The sequence below is a fragment of the Arabidopsis thaliana genome, assembly GCF_000001735.4.
Source record: "Arabidopsis thaliana chromosome 1 sequence".
In the NCBI taxonomy this organism is placed as follows: Eukaryota; Viridiplantae; Streptophyta; class Magnoliopsida; order Brassicales; family Brassicaceae; genus Arabidopsis; species Arabidopsis thaliana.
Genome location: NC_003070.9, coordinates 1,807,697 through 1,828,292, shown reverse-complemented (window position 1 = coordinate 1,828,292; position 20,596 = coordinate 1,807,697). Strand labels below are relative to the sequence as shown.

At 37.6% G+C, this 20,596-nt stretch overlaps 7 protein-coding genes, 1 long non-coding RNA gene and 1 other non-coding gene across 13 annotated transcripts; 3 read left to right on the top strand and 6 right to left on the bottom strand.

Annotated features, from left to right (window-relative positions):
• Nucleotides 1–13: 13 nt before the first annotated feature.
• On the bottom strand, nt 14–1,490 carry AT1G06030 (pfkB-like carbohydrate kinase family protein). The gene is made up of 4 exons (NM_100483.3): nt 1,009–1,490; nt 587–919; nt 379–495; nt 14–297 (listed from the first exon to the last, which is right to left on the bottom strand). Exons 1-4 carry the CDS (start codon nt 1,411–1,413, stop codon nt 163–165), a joined length of 990 nt encoding a protein of 329 aa, NP_172093.1. The 5' UTR covers nt 1,414–1,490; the 3' UTR covers nt 14–162.
• A 639-nt stretch (nt 1,491–2,129) lies between these two features.
• Nucleotides 2,130–4,043, bottom strand: AT1G06020 (pfkB-like carbohydrate kinase family protein). The gene is made up of 4 exons (NM_100482.2): nt 3,344–4,043; nt 2,647–2,979; nt 2,452–2,568; nt 2,130–2,377 (listed from the first exon to the last, which is right to left on the bottom strand). The coding sequence occupies exons 1-4, from the start codon at nt 3,743–3,745 to the stop codon at nt 2,192–2,194; spliced, it is 1,038 nt and encodes a 345-aa protein (NP_172092.1). The 5' UTR covers nt 3,746–4,043; the 3' UTR covers nt 2,130–2,191.
• Nucleotides 4,044–4,056: 13 nt separating this feature from the next.
• On the bottom strand, nt 4,057–5,710 carry AT1G06010 (basic leucine zipper/W2 domain protein). Its single transcript, NM_100481.4, has 3 exons — nt 5,610–5,710; nt 4,883–4,949; nt 4,057–4,795 (listed from the first exon to the last, which is right to left on the bottom strand). Exons 2-3 carry the CDS (start codon nt 4,944–4,946, stop codon nt 4,623–4,625), a joined length of 237 nt encoding a protein of 78 aa, NP_172091.1. The 5' UTR covers nt 4,947–4,949; nt 5,610–5,710; the 3' UTR covers nt 4,057–4,622.
• A 688-nt stretch (nt 5,711–6,398) lies between these two features.
• AT1G06000 (UDP-Glycosyltransferase superfamily protein) lies at nt 6,399–7,985 on the top strand. The gene has a single exon (NM_100480.3). The coding sequence runs from the start codon at nt 6,491–6,493 to the stop codon at nt 7,796–7,798; it is 1,308 nt and encodes a 435-aa protein (NP_563756.1). The 5' UTR covers nt 6,399–6,490; the 3' UTR covers nt 7,799–7,985.
• Nucleotides 6,406–8,039, bottom strand: AT1G06002. The gene has a single exon (NR_139002.1). It is a non-coding gene; the product is annotated as an other RNA (long non-coding RNA).
• Nucleotides 8,040–9,108: 1,069 nt separating this feature from the next.
• On the bottom strand, nt 9,109–9,901 carry AT1G05990 (EF hand calcium-binding protein family). Its single transcript, NM_100479.3, has one exon. The coding sequence runs from the start codon at nt 9,703–9,705 to the stop codon at nt 9,253–9,255; it is 453 nt and encodes a 150-aa protein (NP_172089.1). The 5' UTR covers nt 9,706–9,901; the 3' UTR covers nt 9,109–9,252.
• Nucleotides 9,902–10,821: 920 nt separating this feature from the next.
• On the bottom strand, nt 10,822–10,893 carry AT1G05980. Its single transcript has one exon. It is a non-coding gene; the product is annotated as a tRNA-Thr (tRNA).
• Nucleotides 10,894–10,956: 63 nt separating this feature from the next.
• On the top strand, nt 10,957–12,468 carry AT1G05970 (RNA-binding (RRM/RBD/RNP motifs) family protein). Of its 2 annotated transcripts, none has more exons than NM_001035901.2 (3): nt 10,957–11,065; nt 11,300–11,748; nt 11,885–12,468. In NM_001035901.2, the coding sequence occupies exons 2-3, from the start codon at nt 11,302–11,304 to the stop codon at nt 12,038–12,040; spliced, it is 603 nt and encodes a 200-aa protein (NP_001030978.1). In that variant the 5' UTR covers nt 10,957–11,065; nt 11,300–11,301; the 3' UTR covers nt 12,041–12,468. The 2 variants fall into 2 exon arrangements, with proteins under 2 accessions (NP_001030978.1, NP_172088.2); NM_100478.3 differs by having other exon boundaries at nt 10,995–11,065; nt 11,891–12,231.
• Nucleotides 12,469–12,724: 256 nt separating this feature from the next.
• Nucleotides 12,725–20,333, top strand: AT1G05960 (ARM repeat superfamily protein). 4 transcript variants are annotated; one of them, NM_001160836.1, is made up of 22 exons: nt 12,828–12,901; nt 13,051–13,119; nt 13,208–13,367; nt 13,560–13,634; nt 13,731–13,846; nt 13,903–13,965; nt 14,035–14,149; nt 14,238–14,366; nt 14,860–14,907; nt 15,005–15,159; nt 15,264–15,460; nt 15,554–15,843; nt 16,536–16,685; nt 16,777–17,130; nt 17,272–17,421; nt 17,712–17,787; nt 18,353–18,480; nt 18,593–18,787; nt 18,931–19,071; nt 19,140–19,274; nt 19,357–19,557; nt 19,657–20,320. In NM_001160836.1, the coding sequence occupies exons 3-22, from the start codon at nt 13,233–13,235 to the stop codon at nt 19,813–19,815; spliced, it is 3,012 nt and encodes a 1,003-aa protein (NP_001154308.1). In that variant the 5' UTR covers nt 12,828–12,901; nt 13,051–13,119; nt 13,208–13,232; the 3' UTR covers nt 19,816–20,320. The 4 variants fall into 4 exon arrangements, with proteins under 4 accessions (NP_563755.1, NP_001154308.1, NP_001322542.1 ...); NM_100477.4 differs by lacking the exon at nt 13,903–13,965 and having other exon boundaries at nt 12,725–12,901; nt 19,657–20,333; NM_001331609.1 differs by lacking the exons at nt 12,828–12,901; nt 13,903–13,965 and adding an exon at nt 12,942–12,967 and having other exon boundaries at nt 19,657–20,329.
• Nucleotides 20,334–20,596: the final 263 nt, after the last annotated feature.

Sequence of the window (20,596 nt, the reverse complement as noted above, 5' to 3'; positions counted from 1 at the left end):
AAGTCACAAGTCTGTTTTATTCAATACAATGAAGAAGAAAAAGAAAAGACAGAGAGAGAACCAAAAAAAAAAAACATTACAAATGATCAGAATCATCAGGAAGAATCCAGAACAGATTATTACAATAGACAAGGAGAATTCTGGACTCGAAGAGAAGTTTTACTATTCTACTTGTATCTTAAGAAAACTGAGAGCTTCACAATCTGTAGGAAGAGCTGGAATGGCTCCCTTTTTAGTCGTCGTGATTGCTCCACAAGCGTTTGCAAATCTCAGCACTTTTCTCAATCTCTCTTCCTCCTAAGAAACGAGAAAAATCAGTAAATATCATCAACAATATTCAGTTGATTGAATAGACACACAATATCAATGGGAGTTAACCTCGAGTACAGATTGATCATCAACAATCTGGTTTAGAAGCGCGCCAACAAAAGAATCACCAGCTCCAGTAGTATCCACAGCGTCAACATGGAAAGTTTCAACAGATCCATGGAAATCCTACACAAGAGTCAAGAGAACATCAATCAAAATCACACACCAAGATCATCATGATGATGATGAATCCACATGAATGTTTGTTGTACATTACCTTAGTGTAGTAACGACATCCATTTTCGCCAAGTGTAACAAGCAAGAGCTTCAAATTAGGATGCCACAGAGACATAGCTGTCTCATCATCAATCGTTTTGTTTCCTGTCAAGAACTCAAGCTCGACGTCACTGACCTTAATAATGTCAGCCTTGTCCCAGATACTCATGATCTGTTTCCTAGCTTCTTCAGGGGATGGCCACAGAGGTTCCCTGAGGTTTGGATCGTAGGAAAGAAGAGCTCCAGCTTCTTTCGCCACCTCCATCGCCTTCATGTGAGCTGATCTACATGGCTCTGTAATCAAACTTATTGATCCATAGTGAAACACTTTCGCCTGCCAAATAAAGAAAAATATTCATCAAATCTCCAAAACAAGTAAAATCTTGAAATCTTGAAAACAGAGATCATAAAGATTTTACGTACGGATCTGATTAGTTCGAGGTTGAGTTCATCTGGCCGGAGAAGCATATCGGCGCTGGGATTCCGGTAAAACATAAACTCTCGTTCTCCGTCAGAACGCAGAGTCACAAAAGCGAGTGCGGTTCTTGCTCCTTTATCGAAATTGATCCCCTGATCGTCGACATCGTTCTTTCTCAAGATTCCGGCAAGCATATGGCCAAACTCATCGTCCCCGAGTTTTCCGACGAAGGCGGCGCGACCTCCGAGACGGGAAACAGCGATAGCGACGTTTGCTGGAGCACCACCAGGAGCTTTGAGAAATCCAGAGGATTCAGAGAGGGAGACGCCGGATTCCGTGGGCACGAAGTCAATGAGCATCTCGCCGAAGCTAACGACGAGACCTTTATTATCGCCGTTGGATGACGTCATTTGAACAAGATCGATTTTGTGTTCCAGAGATCGAAGAATGAAAACGATAGAGAGAATGAAGAGTGAACGAAGTTTTGAGTAGTTTATATAAGGCTCTAGGAGAGTGAAGACAGGGTTTAAATCTTGTTTTGAGGTCATATTTCTTCACATTAATGGCTTTTTATAAAGAAAAATGACAAATCATAAATAATTAAATCCTTGAAGGTTTGAAAAGTGGAATATATAAGTTTATTTAGAAATTCCAGTTATACTATATCCTGATTTCAGATATATTAACATTTGAGCAAAAAAAAATTCTATCTGAATATCATTTTTTCCATAATTGTAGTTGATAAAATTCTTAATAATTAATGTATGGACTACCTTTTGAAACAAGAAATTTTAAAAGGTTCAATGAATTCAACGTTTCTATATGGTTATGAAACATTCCTATATGGTTGATCATGGCAATTAAAACATTTGGATAGTTGATGAACACAACACTCTTAAATTTAATTCAAATTATATGGATTCGTCTATATATCTATGAATACACCAACAAATTTTTGATATAATGGATTAGATGGATTCGTCTATATATCTATGACTAACAAAAAGGAAAATTTGGTGGAGCAGCAAATATGAAATAACAGTTCTTTGACTTTTACATTCGGCATTGGTTCAATTCCACTTTCGCATAAACTTAGGTCTCTTAAATCTGATTTAAAAAAAAAACTGTGGGATCTTTTATTTCAAATAAGACTTATCAGCTTGGATCTAAACTCACACAAAATCAAAATTAACAAGGAGAAGCCGTACAACACCATTTTGAGAATTTAAGATTGGTTTGACGTTTCTTTTGGTCTTTAAGAAAACTGAGAGCTTCAATGTCTGTAGGAAGAGCTGGAATGGCTCCTTTTTTAGTTGTTGTGATGGCTCCACAAGCGTTTGCAAATCTCAGCACTTTTCTCAACCTCGCTTCATCCTAAAGAAAAAAAGATATCATCAGTAAATCGCATTTTGATCAACTAAGGAAGATTCATTCAGTTGAGTACCCACCTCGAGTACGGACTGGTCATCAACAATCTGTTGTAGAAGTGCACCAACAAACGAATCTCCAGCTCCGGTAGTATCCACGGCGTCCACATGGAATGTTTCTACCGATCCATGGAATTTCTACACAAGTGTTTTTGTCCCAATCAAGACTTGCAAAAGTAGTTTCTTTATTAACAAGTAATCGAAAAAGATGTTTACCTTTGTGAAATAAGTACATCCCTTTTCGCCGAGAGTAACAAGCAAGAGCTTAAGGTTGGGATGCCATAGAGACATTGCTGTCTTATCATCCATGGTTTTGTTTTCGGTCAAGAATTCAAGCTCCACGTCACTGACCTTAATGATGTCAGCCTTGTCCCAGATACTCATGATCTGTGTCCTAGCTTCTTCAGGTGATGGCCAAAGAGGTTCCCTGAGGTTTGGATCGTAGGAAAGAAGAGCTCCAGCTTCTTTCGCCACTTCCATTGCCTTCATGTGAGCTGATCTACATGGCTCTGTTATCAAACTTATTGATCCATAGTGGAACACTTTCGCCTGCACAAACAAATAAAATTTATATCAAATCGTATTTTTATTCAAATAAAGTCATAGCTTCATAACCTTCAACATCTTTTTTTTAATATTCATTTGTTAACCGTAAAAGGAAAGATTGGTTTGCAATTTACAAAATTTTATTAATTAACGCCTTGTATTGATTTAATTATCACCTTTCTTTGATTTACGTTTCAAATTATAAGAGTAAAATTAGGGTTAAAATTACACATGGCATATTATTACCGAAGGAAATTTATAAAATTGCGTGTTTTAGAAATTAAAAAACCTTGTAAGAGAAAAATGTAATAAATAAAAAGATAGAACGAGTAACAATCTTGAAAACAAAGAGAAAGATTTTACGTACGGATCTGATAAGTTCAAGATTCAGTTCATCTGGCCGGAGAAGCATATCGGCGCTGGGATTCCGGTAAAACATAAACTCTCGTTCTCCGTCAGAACGCAAAGTGACAAAAGCGAGTGCAGTTCTCGCCCCTTCGTCGAAATTGATCCCCTGATCGTCGACACCGTTCTTTCTCAAGATTCCGGCGAGCATATGACCGAAATCATCGTCTCCCAGCTTCCCAACGAAGGCGGCACGACCTCCAAGACGTGAAACAGCGATGGCGACGTTGGCCGGAGCACCGCCGGGAGCTTTGAGAAATCCGGGGGATTCGGAGAGGGAGACGCCGGATACGGTAGGGACGAAGTCAATGAGCATCTCGCCGAAGCTCACGATGAGACCTTTCTCGCCGGTGGATGATGCCATTCGAACAAGATCGATTTTCCGTTCGAAAAATGAAAATGATAAGAGAGTATAAAAATGAACGAAGTATGGACTATGGAGTAGGTTTTTATATAATAAAGGCTCAAATGGTTTTTAATCCTTTGAAGTCACATAATAAACAAGTCAATCCTTGAAGATATGTTTGAACTGAAACGTGGAATATCCAAGTTTATGGAAATTCCAGGTAGACTATATTTTGAATTTCTGATTTATTACCATTCCAGCAAAAATTCTTGTATCTGATTTTCATTTGTTCCATAATTGTAGTGATACGCCTACCAAAAAAAAAAAAAAAATGTAGTGATACAGCTTTACAGGTTCAATTGAATTCAACATTTCTACATTGATCATGGAATTTCGAACTTTGAATATATAGTGGATAAGAACAAAGCACTCTTAAATATCTATTCTCTCACTCAGTTTTTGACCTAAAATTCATGTCTCAGTATTGTAAAGTTTGTTTACCACCAAATTAAAAAAGTTTGTTTACCACCAAAAAATGATTATAAGTCATATGTAACACAGACCGAACTAAATAAAGTTGATGCCTTTTGGTAGCCTTGATTAGCATAGAACATAAGAAGAGAAAAGAAAATTTCGCTTAGCAACTTTATCATATATCATCCTTGCAAGGGAAAATATTCACACACGAAAAAACTGCTAGACACTCCTCATCAAGCTTCCTGAGCAATTCACTTTTCAAGTTTTATTTTCCTAGACACATCTAGAGACTAGCATCATCTACTCATATTCGGAAACTATTACCAAAACCATTAAAACATGTTTCATCACCTTCATGGAGAGCTGAAAAAGGAAGAGAAGAAAAGGAAGACAACACTAGAACCAGGCTCTTCTTTCTTTAAAGCTTTTCTGCAATCTCTCGATCCGACTCAGGCAAAACTGTTTCATCCATTAAGACGGAAGAATCACCTGCACTTCCGTTCTGGTTTTCTTTTGGTGCTTGTTCCTGGTTCTGGTTCATCATTGTTTGCATATCCTGCATTCTTGTGCGGACAACACTTGTCACCAATACTGCAAACCAGTAGAAGACTAGTCAGTATTAACACATACATATGATCTCATGACGAAATTCAGTGAATGTCAGAAAGAGAATCATACTAGCAGCAGTGCCGATAGTCCATACCCAGAGGATCTTCAAACCAGGGCTCTTCTCTCTTCCCATTTCCTAGCATCACAAATTCATCCCAATTTTTTTAGCAGAGTGACAAACTAAAACCAGACTACAGTTTGGCTAACCAGTGATCAGAAACCTAGACCAATTATCAAGATTTTGTTTCTTGTGACGAATCTAAACTAAACAAGAAGAATCATTCAATCAATAGATGGGGATTATTTGGTGGTTCCCTCATTGATTTCGATACAAAATAGTGAGAAAAAATGGTTTACTAGAGATCAAAATGCAGTAAGCAGAAACTGATTATAAGACATAACTGCAGAAAAAAGGGGTTTAGAGATTGCATAAACATCTCCCACCAGAATTTACACCACAAATTAATCGAATCCTAATTATAACAATCTCGTAAGACTCTAATCCCAACACATAGAGCCTCAAAAACTCGGGTTTCAGATAAACGAGAAACAAAATTACAAAACCCAGCTGATTTGAAACCGAACCCTAATTCTCTCAATACAGAGTTTCAGTAACTGTAATTGGCGATTAAAGTTTACAAAATCGAAAACCGATTGCTACTTTCGTTAACTCTAAAATGAGAACTGCTTGTGTTAAGCAAATCGACAAGCCAATGTAGTTCCCTTAACAAATTTTGAGACGGAAAAAGATCCAGAGAAAGAATCAGACAAGTATAGAGAGATATAAAAACGATACCTTTCACGATTCAAAGAAAGACCCAGAGGAGAGCTTGAAAGCGGTGAAGAACCCAGCGAGCGAAATGTCAAATGAAAGAGAGAGACCCGGAAGAAGAATACTCTATCTGGTTTTATTAGAACCGGGTTATTTAAACCGGTATCATAAACCCGAATTAAACCAACCTATCATTTGATTTCACTAGGGCTAAGGGTAAAGCCGTCTTCTTGTAACGAAGGTTTTATTTTGTTTTTAATCAATCTGACGTCATCATTTCGAATTTAGCACATGTTATAATGTTGCGGTATTGATTTTTTTATGAAAAAGAGTTGCTACACAATAATGACATATCTCTCACTCTTCATTTGGTTCTTTCGACACACTGCTCTTAAGTTAACAACATCATTACCTCAATCATGCATGTTCTCCATTTGGCCTCCTTTAGCAAATCGCATCCAAAATGTATAATATATATTAAAAATAATGAAATCACATCTATTTAAAAAATGTTTATAACGGAAAAATTAGAGGATATCTAGTGACTAGTATCTACAGAGACGTACATACTCAAATTGTTGTCTAATTAGTTTTTATTTTGAATTTTGAACTAGAGCACCACCTACCTTCTTTTGTTTAGGGAATGGGCCGGCTCTGTCCAACCTTATTTTAATAAGGCACCAAACCAAACCACCACGTAGCAATTACGTCGAAGTAGGTATGGCTTTATCGACTGGTCTATATTTGTTTGGGGTTTTGGTCCTTTTTTTTAATAGAGATATATATGCTGCATCTGTTTTATAAATAAGAGTTCCATTGTCGGCAGTAAAACTAAAAATAAAAGGAGTTCCACTTTTCAATTTTTCTCCACTCCAAAACCAGAAAGAAAGAAAAAAACATCAATCATGACAACAACAACAACGAAGAAGCCGCACGTTCTGGTGATACCGTTTCCACAATCCGGTCACATGGTTCCACATCTTGACCTCACGCATCAGATTCTTCTCCGTGGAGCCACCGTCACTGTCCTCGTCACACCCAAAAACTCTTCCTATCTCGATGCTCTCCGTTCTCTTCACTCCCCGGAACACTTCAAAACCCTAATCCTTCCTTTTCCTTCTCACCCTTGTATACCTTCCGGTGTCGAATCTCTCCAGCAACTTCCTCTCGAAGCTATAGTTCACATGTTTGATGCTCTCTCTCGTCTCCACGACCCTCTCGTTGACTTTCTCAGCCGTCAACCACCGTCGGATCTCCCCGACGCCATCCTAGGAAGCTCATTTCTCAGCCCTTGGATTAACAAAGTAGCTGATGCTTTCTCTATTAAGTCCATTAGTTTCTTACCCATCAATGCTCATTCGATCTCCGTCATGTGGGCTCAAGAAGATAGAAGCTTCTTCAACGATCTCGAGACTGCCACAACGGAAAGCTACGGGCTCGTCATCAACAGTTTCTACGACCTCGAGCCTGAGTTTGTAGAAACTGTTAAAACACGTTTCCTGAATCACCACCGTATATGGACCGTCGGACCGTTGCTCCCCTTTAAAGCTGGCGTTGACCGTGGCGGACAAAGCTCAATCCCGCCGGCGAAAGTCTCGGCTTGGTTAGATTCGTGCCCCGAGGATAACTCCGTCGTATACGTCGGTTTTGGAAGCCAGATCCGGCTCACGGCGGAGCAAACAGCTGCTTTAGCGGCGGCGTTGGAGAAAAGCAGTGTGCGTTTCATATGGGCGGTGAGAGACGCAGCTAAGAAGGTGAACTCCAGCGATAACTCCGTTGAGGAAGATGTGATCCCGGCGGGATTTGAAGAGAGAGTGAAGGAGAAAGGACTCGTGATAAGAGGATGGGCCCCACAAACTATGATTCTTGAGCATCGAGCCGTTGGATCTTACCTAACTCATTTGGGTTGGGGTTCGGTTCTGGAAGGAATGGTCGGAGGAGTTATGTTGCTAGCGTGGCCGATGCAAGCAGACCATTTCTTTAACACGACGCTCATCGTTGATAAACTAAGAGCCGCAGTGCGAGTTGGAGAGAACAGAGACTCGGTTCCTGACTCGGACAAGCTCGCTAGGATTTTGGCTGAGTCGGCGAGAGAGGACTTGCCGGAGAGAGTTACGTTGATGAAGCTGAGGGAGAAAGCTATGGAGGCCATTAAAGAAGGTGGGAGCTCTTACAAGAACTTGGATGAGCTCGTTGCAGAGATGTGTTTGTAATAAATATCCTCTTCTCTTGCTTTTTAAGATTTGTTTGTTTAAGAGAGTCAATAAGCAAATGGGGTAAGAAAATTGTTATTTATTTTCCTGTTATTTTTCTTTCTTAATTTGATATGACAACGATTAACTCGATTTAGAGTTCGTTAGTCAATGTTTTCTAGTATGATGATGGCAATAATACTAAGACAAAAAAAAAAAGTATCATTCACATTAATTACAAAAATTTCGAAATTAAAGAAAAGAATAGGAAAAACTACAGGCGGGACCCATGTTATCTTCTCACATGATACACAAGGGCATAGAGTCTGTGGTCGATACATTACACACGCGGTTCAAATATTTTTCTACTTTTTTTTTTTTTTTTTTGTATATTACGAAACTTAAATAACTTTGCCTATATGAGAATTTTCGTAACGTACACCAAAGTTTTTGAATTTTCCACAAGTTATATATTTCTCATTAACCTTATCTCGTTTATTTGCTCTCTGTCACTCCGAGACTTTTGTAACTCCCACTTGTGAAGTTTCTCAGATCTCTTCAAAATTTTCAGACCCCAACTTACATTTTTAGCAACAAAAACAAAAAAGGAAGAAAAAATAGATGTTTGTTCGTGTTTGTGGTCGTGTGGAGGATCAAGACTATGAGTGCCTGATTCTCTGGACTAGGCTGCAACCGTTGAACTGAAACTCGGACTGAACACTTTTGATTCATATAACTCGTACTTTTTTTATAAACAAATGCATACGTACTACTTATTCATGTATGTTTGACCTCACTATTTCTGAATAAACGTTAGTTGAGTTCACACCTCTTTTAGTTACAAGGAACGAAGGAAGACTGTTTGTTACACATTTCACATTAGGTAAAATCCCTTCCACTTTATGGATAGGTTATGGATTATTTTTAGCGGTCCAGTAAAAACAGTTTACAATCAGAAAATTGGAGCAACACACAAATCTCGATCCAAATCCATACATAAAAAGTGATTAGATAAAGCGAAGATTCCTGGCAATATGCGCTTGACAAAATTAGATTATGGTATTGTCAAGCGGATACAACATTAGATCCGTGGAAAAAAATACAACATTAGATCCAATTTTTTTCGGATACAAAAATCTAATTTTGTCAAACGGATATTGCCAACCATCTTTATTTTGTCTAATTGATTCAGTATTTATAAACGAGATTCCTCCTAATAGAGCTACATCAGTTACAATTAGCTAGCCTAGTTGCCAATGATCTCAATTATTGGCACAGGTGGATTCTCATTACATTATAAATCAAACGCATTTATAAAACACAAACTAAAATATTCACTAGGAAAACAGAACAAGAATGCAGTAAACTAGGATCATTTTTCTTTTGTGTCTTTCATTCCTAAGACAATATAATTAATTAAATCAAGGATCCCAAAACACAAAAATGCCAGAAAAAAATAAAACCATATTAATTAGCTACAAAGAATTAAAACCACCGCCTTTCATCATTTGTCTAAACTCTTTGTAGTTAACCCTACCATCACCATCAACATCCACTTTCTTTATCATCTTCTTACAATCGTCCAAGGTCTTACCTTGTTTGAGCCCCAAGGAAGACAAAACCGCCTTCAATTCATCCACCGTTATAAACCCATCTCCATTCTGATCAAACACATTGAAAGCTTCTTTCATGTCCTCTTCTTCTTCGTCTTCCTCGTCCATTATCGTCTTGTATAGCTCACCAAACTCGTCTATGTCCACGCACCCATCACCATTCACGTCGATCTTCTCGATCATTTGAGTCAACTCCTTGTCCGGGATGTAAATCCCTAGGCTTCGTAGTGTCTCGCTCAGCTCTTTCCCCGTGATCGTCCCGTCCCCGTTCTTGTCGAACATTTGGAACACGCGTTTTAGCTCTGTCGGATCCATCTCTTTTAAAGTTGTAGTGTTGCGTGTGGAGGAAGAAAAGATAATGGTGAGGGCTCCACGAGGCCGAGAAAATCTTTTACCCTTTCCTGGCTTCTTGGATAAGGGCAGGAATTCAAAAATCTAGGAGGAAGTTACAAGAGATGCAACAAAGAGACATTCATTAGCCAAAAATAGGAAGGAAGAAGGAGATAAAAAGATATGCCTTTGGTTGATATTGTTAATCGGTAGAGATGGACATGTTGAGGGTTTTAAAAGGATGCAACTCTATGAGTTTATGGAATTAATTATTTTCTTAAAATTTGTTATATATATAGTGGGAATTTAATTAATACTTTGTTTTCACCAAACAAAAAAGTAAGAATTAAGAAACAGTAGTACTAGGGGGAAAGTTGAGTCAACATTCAAATAATATATAATCTGATAGATTTGTGTATCCTTTTGAAGGTAGATAACAAAATTCTTGTAAAATAATTACATTCTTGAATCTGAGCGAATTAATATTTAGTATAAACAACTGCGACAAATACCCTGGAATTTACATTCTTGAATTAACATTAGTATACGCAAAATATATGTTTCGTTTTAAATTATTGTTAGCGTAATTAATTCCCAGTTACAATTAATCAAGAACAGTTTTAGTGACGTTTAGCTCCAAACATTTATCCCAGTTAAATAAGACATATTTTGCTGTTAAAAAACTAGATAGTAAATGGTAGGCAGGTACTCCCCACCTCGAGGATATTGGTTGCACGTTTAGCTCCAAACATTTATCAGTTTAAACAATTGCATTAGCTAAATAACAGTTTATTATTGATCAAATCAGAATTTGATTTAATATTTGATTCTTAAAAGAAAAACAGCTAAAAACTCTAATGAAGTGGTGAACCACTATTATGATTTATGGCCAATGAAAGTATCCTAAAAAGATTTTGTTTTATAAAAACTACAAAGAGATCCAAAATTGATACATTACAATGAGTCGCATCGCTTTCACTAAATCTCTTTATTTAATACTTACAAAAAAAAAAATATCTTATTTAATTTCAACTACATGTTTTTTATAATTTACAGGGAAAGGAAAAAAATAAAATTGCATAAGGTTGAAAAATAAAAAAGTGCCCACACGCAGGATCGAACTACGGACCTTCAGTTTACAAGACTGACGCTCTACCACTGAGCTATACGGGCCATTGATAATGGAATCCAATAACAAATATATAAATCTATAAAAGTCGTCATTTATCCTCCTAACTTACTTCTTCTTCCTTATTTCGTCTCCCCCCATAGACGACGCCTTTGACACGAGTTTAACAGTTACTTCCAGAGACGACGCCTTTAACACGAATTCTCTCCAGTTCAGGTAATTCTTTGATCTCTATCCTTCTATTCATCAATGCCCCATCGATTTCGCTACTATCTCTTCATTCCCATTTCTCTGAGAAACCCTAGATTTTCGCCCCGATTTCTTTTTTGTTTTTCCAGAAAATTCGTTGCATATATTTAAGACGGAAATTGTAACTCTGTTGAATCAATTTGGGGTTTGTTCTATTTGAACTTAAATTCGTTTATCGTTTTCTCTTCTTAATTTGGTTAGTGATGGCGACTCCGGAAGAAGTAGCGTATGAGAAGTTCCTAGAGAGAGTTCGTCGTACTGTCTACGTAGACGAACTCACGCCTCTTGCCACAGCTCCTGTTATTTCATCTGCTTTCAATCAGTTTGGGACTGTCAAGAAAGTCAGCTTCATACCTAACTACTTGGGTCCAAAGGAGCTTCCTATGGGTGTTCTTGTTGAGATGGAGAATGAAGAGATGACACAGGCTGTTATCTCTACTGTCTCACAGTTACCTTTCATGGTTGCTGGTATGCCAAGGCCTGTGAGAGCTTGTGCTGCTGAGCCTAATATGTTTGTTGATAAACCGAAGAAGCCTGGTAGAACGGTCCGTTTTCGCTGGATTAAGCCTAACGATCCTGATTTCGACAAGGCCAGGAGAGTCAAGCGGCTTGCTCGTAAGCATAGTGCTGAAAATTCGTTCATGCTCAAGGTGCTTATATTTTTTGTTTTTTGTTTTCGTTTGTTTGTTGTCTCTTCCTGTGGTATTGGATCTGATTGGCGGTGATAGTGTTAATGAAGACTTGTGTGCTATTGTGTGAATGTGTTTTCTTGTCTTCTGTTGTCAGAAACAGCTTGAGGAGGCAGAGAAGCTGTCGAAACAGCAAGCTGAGACGGCGGTAACACATCACAAGAAGTTTGAGATGATGGATAAACTCCTCTACGATGGTGTTGCTCAGAAACTGGCTGGCCGTTACGACCTGAAAGGTTTTCCTTATCGGTAGAGAGAGACTGCATATGGTATTTTGCTTAGAACTTCCTTATGTCACTAGTTTGTGCAGTGTCTATTTTGGTTGAGCTGACTTTGCTGTAGGCGCTCTGACTTTAACTCGTAATGAAGAATGTTCCACATTCTCATTTATGTGAAACAAGTAGAAGCGTGTAAATGAGATAATCAAAGTCCCTGCTTTAGTTTACCTTGACCTCTCCTCTTAATGCCTAATTCTCAAGCAAAACAAGATTTAAGCTTTAGAGACACATATTCTGCTCTCTCTGATATTTCAGATTTTTGGCGTTTGGTTTTCTACATTCCCGGTTCTTAAGTCTTGTGAGTAGTGTATGACATTTGAGATGAGATAGCTTGATTTCTATGTTGGATCAGACATTTGAATTGTATTACTATTAACCAAACTAAAAATTGTGTAAAGCGAATATAATAATTTTCGGTTTAGTCATGAACCACCAAACCAATTCTGAAGGGAATTAAAAACCAAGAAAAATTAAGAAAAGATCAAAAGAACAATTGTCAAGAATCATAGAGGACTAGTCAATGGATCCATTCAGCAGAAAACAACCTTCAAAAATTCGGACCGTATATAGCCCGCATCACATAAGCACTAGTGGATCCATTACAAGATATTTGAAGGGTATATTGGTAATTTAAAGAGGAATTCGGACTGACACTTTCCGACATTAATGGCGGAAAGAAGAGAGAGAGAGAGCTTTTTTAATAATGAAATGGAGAGATTAAATAAAATAATGATAAAAAGACGAGAGAAGAGCAATGCCACCTCTGAGCGGGCAAGCGGGATTAGATTTGCCTTCTTCTCCCCAAGCTGCCTCTCTGGCTTTTCCCCATCTTCCTGGTAAAATTCTCTCCTTCTTCAATCTCTATCTCTCTCTTTTTTCCTGGTTAATTCCAATTTGGATTTGTAATTTCTCTGAATTTGATTCCTTTATTTCCTTTCCGGGATCGAAAATTCTAAATTTCCCTTTTTTTGTTCTGGGTTTTCAGGGTTCTCCGGATTGCGATCTTGGTAACTAGATATTGAATTTAGGGTGCCAATCAAATCGCAGCTGCTAGGTTTTCTTTGATTCCTCTGTTGTTGTTGTCTTCAATTAGGAATTGTTGCTTTCAAAGATTTAGTCTTAAGATATAGAGATATTTGCAGGGGGGGATATTAGGCGGAGAAGAAAATGGGGGTTATGTCCAGACGGGTTTTGCCCGCCTGTGGTAACCTCTGTTTCTTCTGTCCTTCTTTGAGGGCAAGGTCTAGGCATCCCGTTAAACGCTACAAGAAAATGCTCGCTGAAATCTTCCCTCGTAATCAGGTCTTTTTTCCTTACCCACTCTTTGATTGGAGAACTTCTTTATTTTCAATTTTTTTTTGTGTGTACTAGTTAAGATCTCTCTAATTGTAAGTGGGGAAATGTAAGTGGAATGGATTCCCAATGAAACTAAAATGAGGTTTGCTACACGGAATGATACAAGTTTCAACATTTTTCTATGTTGTGATTTGGCAGGAAGCTGAGCCTAATGATAGAAAAATCGGCAAGCTGTGTGAGTATGCGTCTAGGAATCCTTTACGAATTCCAAAGGTTGTTGCATTTTTTTTTCTGTTATTCCCTTTTCAATTTTCTTAGCATACTTCTCTCAATTTTATTCTCATGTGTTTCAGTTTTCCATTATGACAGATTACAGAGTACCTTGAGCAAAAATGTTACAAAGAATTGCGAAATGGAAATATTGGTTCAGTGAAAGTCGTCTTATGCATTTATAAGAAACTGCTTTCATCATGTAAGGAGCAGATGTAAGTCAACTGGTTACTTAGAATCAGTATATCATATTTCGCTTTTGTTAAATTAGATCTTCAGAAATAATGCTTACTTTTTTCTTTCTTGTTGCTCGATCATTTACTTTCGAATTCCTGTATGTTTTATAGGTTTCTTTCCAGGTTCCTTATTTACGTTTTACTGAGACTGTCTATTTTTCTTGTAGGCCTCTTTTTTCGTGTAGTTTGCTAAGCATTGTCAGAACTCTTTTGGAGCAAACAAAAGAGGAAGAAGTTCAGATCTTGGGTTGCAATACTCTTGTCGACTTTATAAGTTTACAGGTACATTTTAGCATTTTTTTGAGACATGGTTTTGCAAGCTACTTTTCCTGCTACCACTACATATGGTAACACATCTGTTTACATACAGACTGTGAATTCGCACATGTTCAACTTAGAAGGTCTAATCCCTAAACTTTGTCAACTTGCTCAAGAAATGGGTGATGATGAAAGATCACTCCAATTACGGTCAGCAGGAATGCAGGCTTTGGCATTCATGGTAATGCTTTATCCATTTACTTTCTCTTTTGTTTGACTGACAGAAAACATGCCCTTTAGCTGTATACATTCCTCACACGAAACATATCCTATTGCATGCCCTTTAGATGTGCAACATGTTACGGGTTATGTGCTCTTCCTATTGTAGATAGCCAGAACTTCTGCTTTGAATTATCTATGTTAGTGGAATGGGTTATATTTACTTGAACTTAATAATTTTGACCTGCAAACTGTTAACGGACACTTTTATTAATGAGTTTTTTTTCTTGTTCAAGAAAACATTTTAAGCATGGTAGTCCTTATTCAGCTAGTATAGAATTTATGGTCAACCTGTTTAGTTTTACTAGTTAGTTCCATTTCAGTTCAAAGGGAATTCTGTTGTTAGTTTCTCTTTAGTTGAAATCCTATTTTATTTCGACCTTCGTCTTATGTGGTGCAAAGTCCACAACTGTTTCTGCTTGGAACTTTTGCTACTAATCAATAGTTAATACCAGGTATCTTTCATTGGTGAGCATTCCCAACTATCAATGGACTTGGATATGGTGAGTCATCGGATACTTCAACTTCTGCTGATCCATACAAGATTTTTATATACAAGTTCTGTAGTTAGGTTGTGAACCCTTTTTCATCTTGAATTAGATTATTTCTGTGATTCTGGAGAATTATATGGATTTGGAGAAGGGCCAAGAAGATACCAAAGAAGTTGATCAAATTTCAGATACGAAGATTCCCAACATGACTAAAAAGGTTTCTTTCAAACCTAATCCGGTGACTGACTATAAGTTGGAAAACATGTAAGGCTTCTCCTTATAGATTTATTCACTTGTTTTTACGACCATTGGAAATGCATCATCTATAAGTTGCTTAATTTATTCATTGAATGATTAAATCCATTCAGGGATATTTCGAAGAGCCCCTCATACTGGTCTATGGTTTGCCTTTGCAATATAGCCAAATTAGCAAAGGAAACTACCACTGTTCGTCGGGTTTTGGAACCGCTTCTGACTGCTTTTGACAGTGGAGATTACTGGTCTCCTCAGAAGGGCGTTGCCTCTTCTGTTTTATTGTTTCTGCAGTCTCGTCTGGAAGAATCAGGTCAGATGATATATATTATTTGCGATCTTTCCTGATTTTCAGTATATTTATAACTTGTCTATGAGGCAACTGACTAAAGAAGTATTTAAGCAGGAGAAAATTGTCATGTGTTGGTATCTTCTTTGATCAAGCACTTGGATCATAAGAATGTAATAAAGCAACAAGGTCTTCAAATTAACATGGTCAATGTAGCCACATGCCTTGCACTACATGCAAAGCAGCAGGCTTCAGGCGCGATGACTGCTGTAATAGCTGACTTGATTAAGCACTTGCGAAAATGCCTGCAAAATGCAGCTGAATCAGATGTGTCTGTTGATAAAACAAAGCAGAACTCGGACCTCCAGCATGCATTAGAAAATTGCATAGCAGAGCTCTCAAATAAGGTTAGTTGGACTGGTTTCTGTTCTTTAGAGGTTTCTGTGGTTTTGATCTGACCCTCGCCACAAGTGTTACTTGTATTGTCTTGTGTCTTATATGTCCTAATACACCAGATATTATTAATTTTTCAATGGTCGAACATGGCTTCAAGTTTACTCGTTCTTAAAATTATGTAGTTTGCTTGTATGAAAAAATAAGATTGTAAAAGGAAATACGCTAGGTAAACAGCAGTAGCTTGTATATTAGGAATCATTTCCCAAGTCCTTATGAATTCTGTTCTTATCTAGTTATGGCGTTAGTAGATAGCCAGTGGTTATGAGTCCCATGTTCAGCTTTCAGTATCAATTAAGTATCTTAGTTAGCTGGTTCTTGCAGTATATTGTCAAAATAGAAGTTACGGCGTTATTCCATTTGAAAGTTATGGACATGTTGTTATAGTGTCGAAACCTATATGATCTATAGTGTGCTAAGACTAATTCAATACCCCATATATCACATAACAGTTTCGAAATCAAGCAGCTTCTTCTTATCTTATGTAATATGTTATTTCTTCTTTCAGCATGTGGTTTTGATCTACCTTCACTCTTGAAACTCCTTGGAGTTGCCAGTGAAATTTGTGCATATTGTTGTTTTCTCTCCTGTCCGCGTGTTCATACAAAACGCCATAATTTGTTCAATTTTTTTGTTTGCTTTTAAGGTTGGGGATGCAGGGCCCATTCTTGATATGTTCGCAGTGGTTCTTGAGACAATTTCCACTAATGTAGTCCTTTCTAGGACCACAGCATCAGCCATTCTCCGAGCTGCACATATAGTATCGGTGGTCCCAAATGTTTCTTACCACAAGAAAGTAAATGAATTCTTTTACTGCAACTTTTGTTTTGTATTTGACTATGGCAGTAGTTATTATGTTCTAACTGAGTTACTGTGGTCTGTCCCAGGTATTTCCGGATGCCTTGTTTCACCAACTGCTCCTTGCGATGTCCCATGCAGATTGTACGACTAGAGTCGAGGCACACAATATTTTTTCCGTCGTGCTTCTTGGAACTCTTCGTTTGCCTTGGTCAGATCAACATAAGGAAACCTCAGAAGCTGTTTCTGGGTCATTGTCAGTTGATGGAATTTGTACAGTAAGGAACCAGGAGGAAGAGAAAGAAAAAGTTGAGAAATCCTTAAACAGTGAACTGTGTAAAGATGTAAACCACATATCTCGTCCAAGTGTATCAGGACAGACCAGTCAACAGCTTAGCTGTCAGTCCTTGGATAGCTTAAAGGATTTAGATGATGGTATAAAGGTACTATTTTTCTAAACCTATCTCTTTGCGCTCTCCCCACCACCCCACACACACACACGAAGTATATTAGTTGGCACTTTCTTATCGATTTGAGTGTATTTAATACGGAGCTAACTATAGTGTGGGTTCATGCTATTACAGTCGTTATGTTCACTCCGACTGAGTAGTCACCAAGTGAATATGCTTCTTTCATCCCTATGGATCCAAGCAACTTCTACCGACAATACCCCTGAAAATTTTGAGGCCATGGCCAGCACATATCAAATCACTTTACTGTTTTCACTAGCAAAGGTTAGTCGATACTTCTACTCTAGCTTTATTGTATATTGAGTTCTAGATATTCCACCATACCAAAGGCTTATGGAATGTTGGTATTATTTCATTCTGGCCAGGGTGGGTAATTCCACTGGAAATCTGGCCCCGGACATCTTGACTCTTTTAGATCAAAATGAACTTACAACACCTTGTTTTTGAAACTGAATTTTATGGTTAAGAACTTTAATACTTTATGCAATCCATCTAGATGGGATGGTCTTTTGATTTTGTAAAATTTTCTCTGTTTTTGTGATTGCAAATGGCAGAGATCAAATCACATGGCTCTGGTGCAGTGTTTTCAGCTGGCATTCTCTCTTCGAAATCTCTCATTGAATCAAGATGGTAAGTGAAAGACTGTGGTTAGTGGCTTAATGCTTTTTCCGTTCATCGAGAAAATTACCTACTTTCGCTAGATTTTATGAATGGATCTCATTAATTAGCATTTAACTATGATGAATATTGTTCATTAAATTATGCCATGCCATTTTTGTTGATTTGCGATGTAATTTTGTTAGTGGTGGATGTTATTATACAGTCTCTCGCGTTCATATTGTACACCTATTAAGAGAGGATAATATGGTGATAAATCAAACATCTAGTCAGGATGCAAGGAATTTAATCAAAGGGAACACTAGTTTAGCTTTTAGTTCCTTTTTGACTCAATTATAGTTTTAGCATCTACATATTGGACAGGATCTTCCGGAAGTTAATTTGTTTTGTTGAAACTTGAAACACTACCTACCAGTCACAGATTGGCTAGAACTTATATGTTCAGTAAAAGTACCTTTTGTTGTGGAATACCGATGAACGACATCTTCTCCTTGTAAATGCAAAAAGATTAATATGTACTGAACTCCCCATTCTATTGAGTTTATTTCTGACGTAGATTTCTGGTATAATGTTGAAGGAGGTATGCAGCACTCTCGTAGAAGATCTATCTTCACTTTTGCATCATATATGCTCATTTTCGGTGCCAAGATTTCCAATATTCTGGAGCTAGTTCCAATTATCAAAGAATCTTTAACTGCCCAAATGGTGAGCTTTGGTTGATAATTGCATCCATTTGTTTTCCGTTTTCTAAATCTCTTGTTTCTGGGTTGCTCAGCTGTTTTTAATCTATATGTGCAATTCTTCATGTCCTAAATAGGTTGATCCTTATCTTGTGCTGGAAGGAGATATCAGACTGCGTGCTGTATGTTCTGGATTTCCACAGGAAGAAACGTATGGATCTGACAAAGATGATAGTGCTGCTCTCAATTCTTCAGTGATTGTCACAGATGATAGACGCCTGAAGGAAATCGTGATAACTCATTTTACATCGAAATTGCAGACATTATCTGAGGTACTTATCTAGTTTAAAGTTATATAATGTGTAATTCATGATAGTTCTGTTATTTTTTGCGGAGGGAGTGCTTGACCTTATAACCATTTCATGCAATAATTTCACACTTTTGTTTTGAATTTTTATATGTGTAATTCTCTTAGGAGGAGCAATTAAATTTGAGAAAGGAAATTCAGTCAGATTTTTCCCTAGATGATGCACATTCGCTTGGTGGACAATTATTCACGGATACACCAGGACCTAGTTCTCCTCTTAATCAAACAGAACTTCCAGCTTTTGAAGAGGTATAATGATTTCATGATAAATTTGCTTCAGGAATGATTCTCTTATTGCAATTTTGTGGATCTTTCAGGTTGAGCTTTCAGACATAGCGGCATTTGAAGGAATATCCCCAGGGGCCAGTGGGAGTCAGTCTGGCCACAGAACATCATTGTCCACAAACACTAACCCAGTAGATGTTCTGAGTGTCAATGAGTTGTTAGAATCGGTAATAGTTACACTCAATATTTCATAATAGTTTTTATTGGTCTCCTCCTTTTTAATGTGATTTTTTCATCGGTGATGTGTAGGTATCAGAAACTGCTCGGCAAGTTGCAAGTCTCCCTGTTTCCTCCATTCCTGTACCTTATGACCAAATGATGAACCAGTGTGAAGCTCTTGTGACGGGTAAGCAGCAAAAGATGTCTGTGCTTCGAAGTTTCAAACCCCAAGCAACCAAAGCTATAACCTCAGAAGACAATGAAAAGGACGAACAATATCTTCTCAAGGAGGTGAGAGTTTGTTCTCTGTGACATTAATTGTCATCCTATAAACGTTGAATCTTGGTTCAGTTCAGTGTTCATTTTTTTTTGTATTCTCCTGTGCTGCAGACAGAAGAAGCTGGTGAAGATGATGAGAAGGCAATAATTGTGGCTGATGTTCAACCTCAAGGCCAGCTTGGATTCTTCTCACAAGAAGTTCCACAAAATTCATTTCGGTTACCGCCTTCGAGCCCCTACGATAAATTCTTGAAAGCAGCCGGGTGTTAAACCGGTACATTCTGAGAATCTTGCATATATATAGACACACACAGAGAGCATAATATATATTATCACGTGTAATCTTCTGCTTCGTATATTCTTAGTCATCTCTTGGCTTTTTTTTCTGAAAGCAACAATGATTGATTCATTTCGTTGTGAAAAAAAAAAGTTGTAATCATCAAGGAGCATTCGTTTAATCTGATCGAACCGTCATGGAAGAGCACAAGCACCGAAAGGTCGGGCAGAAACTCAGAATTGTCTGTTTGTTTAATGTTTTTGTTTGTTGGGGGTGGGAATATCATTTGATTGATTCAAAGTGTCGTTGATTGTTTTTTGTATGTAATGAGCTGTGTGTGTAAGAGTTTTGGTTGAACCAGAGTCTTGTGGTGGTTTAGGGTTAAGAACTGTGGGAGGGTCTGGTCGGTCAATGTATTGTGTCTGGTTTGCTCACGAAAATGACAAACTTGGGATTTTGTGTTGATTTCTTATCTGAATTAATAAATGAGTTACAATTAGTTCTGAATATATATTGACTTGTATAATCGTGGTTTAACGCAAATTTACACAATTTTATAGAAACATTTGAAACAAAATCCAAATGTCATCATTATGTATGTATTAGTCTTTAAACGTTCTCCGACCGTTCTTCGCACGTCAAACTCAAAAGTCAAATTGAACAGTCCTATCCAATAATGTACGACAGAAAATTTTCCAAAAATGCCCTCAAAAGAGACACAGTATTACAGTAAAGCCCCGAAATATTGGCGCCTATTCGAATTTCCCACTAACT

Coding starts and splice junctions, on each gene's coding strand:
- AT1G06030 (NM_100483.3), bottom strand. CDS start 1,413: ATGACGTCATCCAACGGCGATAATAAAGGTCTCGTCGTTAGCTTCGGC. Junction 920..1,008: donor ACCTCGAACTAATCAGATCC/GTACGTAAAATC, acceptor TTTATTTGGCAG/GCGAAAGTGTTTCACTATGG. Junction 298..378: donor ATGATCAATCTGTACTCGAG/GTTAACTCCCAT, acceptor CTCGTTTCTTAG/GAGGAAGAGAGATTGAGAAA.
- AT1G06020 (NM_100482.2), bottom strand. CDS start 3,745: ATGGCATCATCCACCGGCGAGAAAGGTCTCATCGTGAGCTTCGGCGAG. Junction 2,569..2,646: donor GATGTACTTATTTCACAAAG/GTAAACATCTTT, acceptor ACACTTGTGTAG/AAATTCCATGGATCGGTAGA. Junction 2,378..2,451: donor ATGACCAGTCCGTACTCGAG/GTGGGTACTCAA, acceptor TTTTTTCTTTAG/GATGAAGCGAGGTTGAGAAA.
- AT1G06010 (NM_100481.4), bottom strand. CDS start 4,946: ATGGGAAGAGAGAAGAGCCCTGGTTTGAAGATCCTCTGGGTATGGACT. Junction 4,796..4,882: donor GACTATCGGCACTGCTGCTA/GTATGATTCTCT, acceptor ACTGGTTTGCAG/TATTGGTGACAAGTGTTGTC.
- AT1G06000 (NM_100480.3), top strand. CDS start 6,491: ATGACAACAACAACAACGAAGAAGCCGCACGTTCTGGTGATACCGTTT.
- AT1G05990 (NM_100479.3), bottom strand. CDS start 9,705: ATGGATCCGACAGAGCTAAAACGCGTGTTCCAAATGTTCGACAAGAAC.
- AT1G05970 (NM_001035901.2), top strand. CDS start 11,302: ATGGCGACTCCGGAAGAAGTAGCGTATGAGAAGTTCCTAGAGAGAGTT. Junction 11,749..11,884: donor AAAATTCGTTCATGCTCAAG/GTGCTTATATTT, acceptor TTCTGTTGTCAG/AAACAGCTTGAGGAGGCAGA.
- AT1G05960 (NM_001160836.1), top strand. CDS start 13,233: ATGGGGGTTATGTCCAGACGGGTTTTGCCCGCCTGTGGTAACCTCTGT. Junction 13,368..13,559: donor AAATCTTCCCTCGTAATCAG/GTCTTTTTTCCT, acceptor GTGATTTGGCAG/GAAGCTGAGCCTAATGATAG. Junction 17,131..17,271: donor ATTTAGATGATGGTATAAAG/GTACTATTTTTC, acceptor ATGCTATTACAG/TCGTTATGTTCACTCCGACT.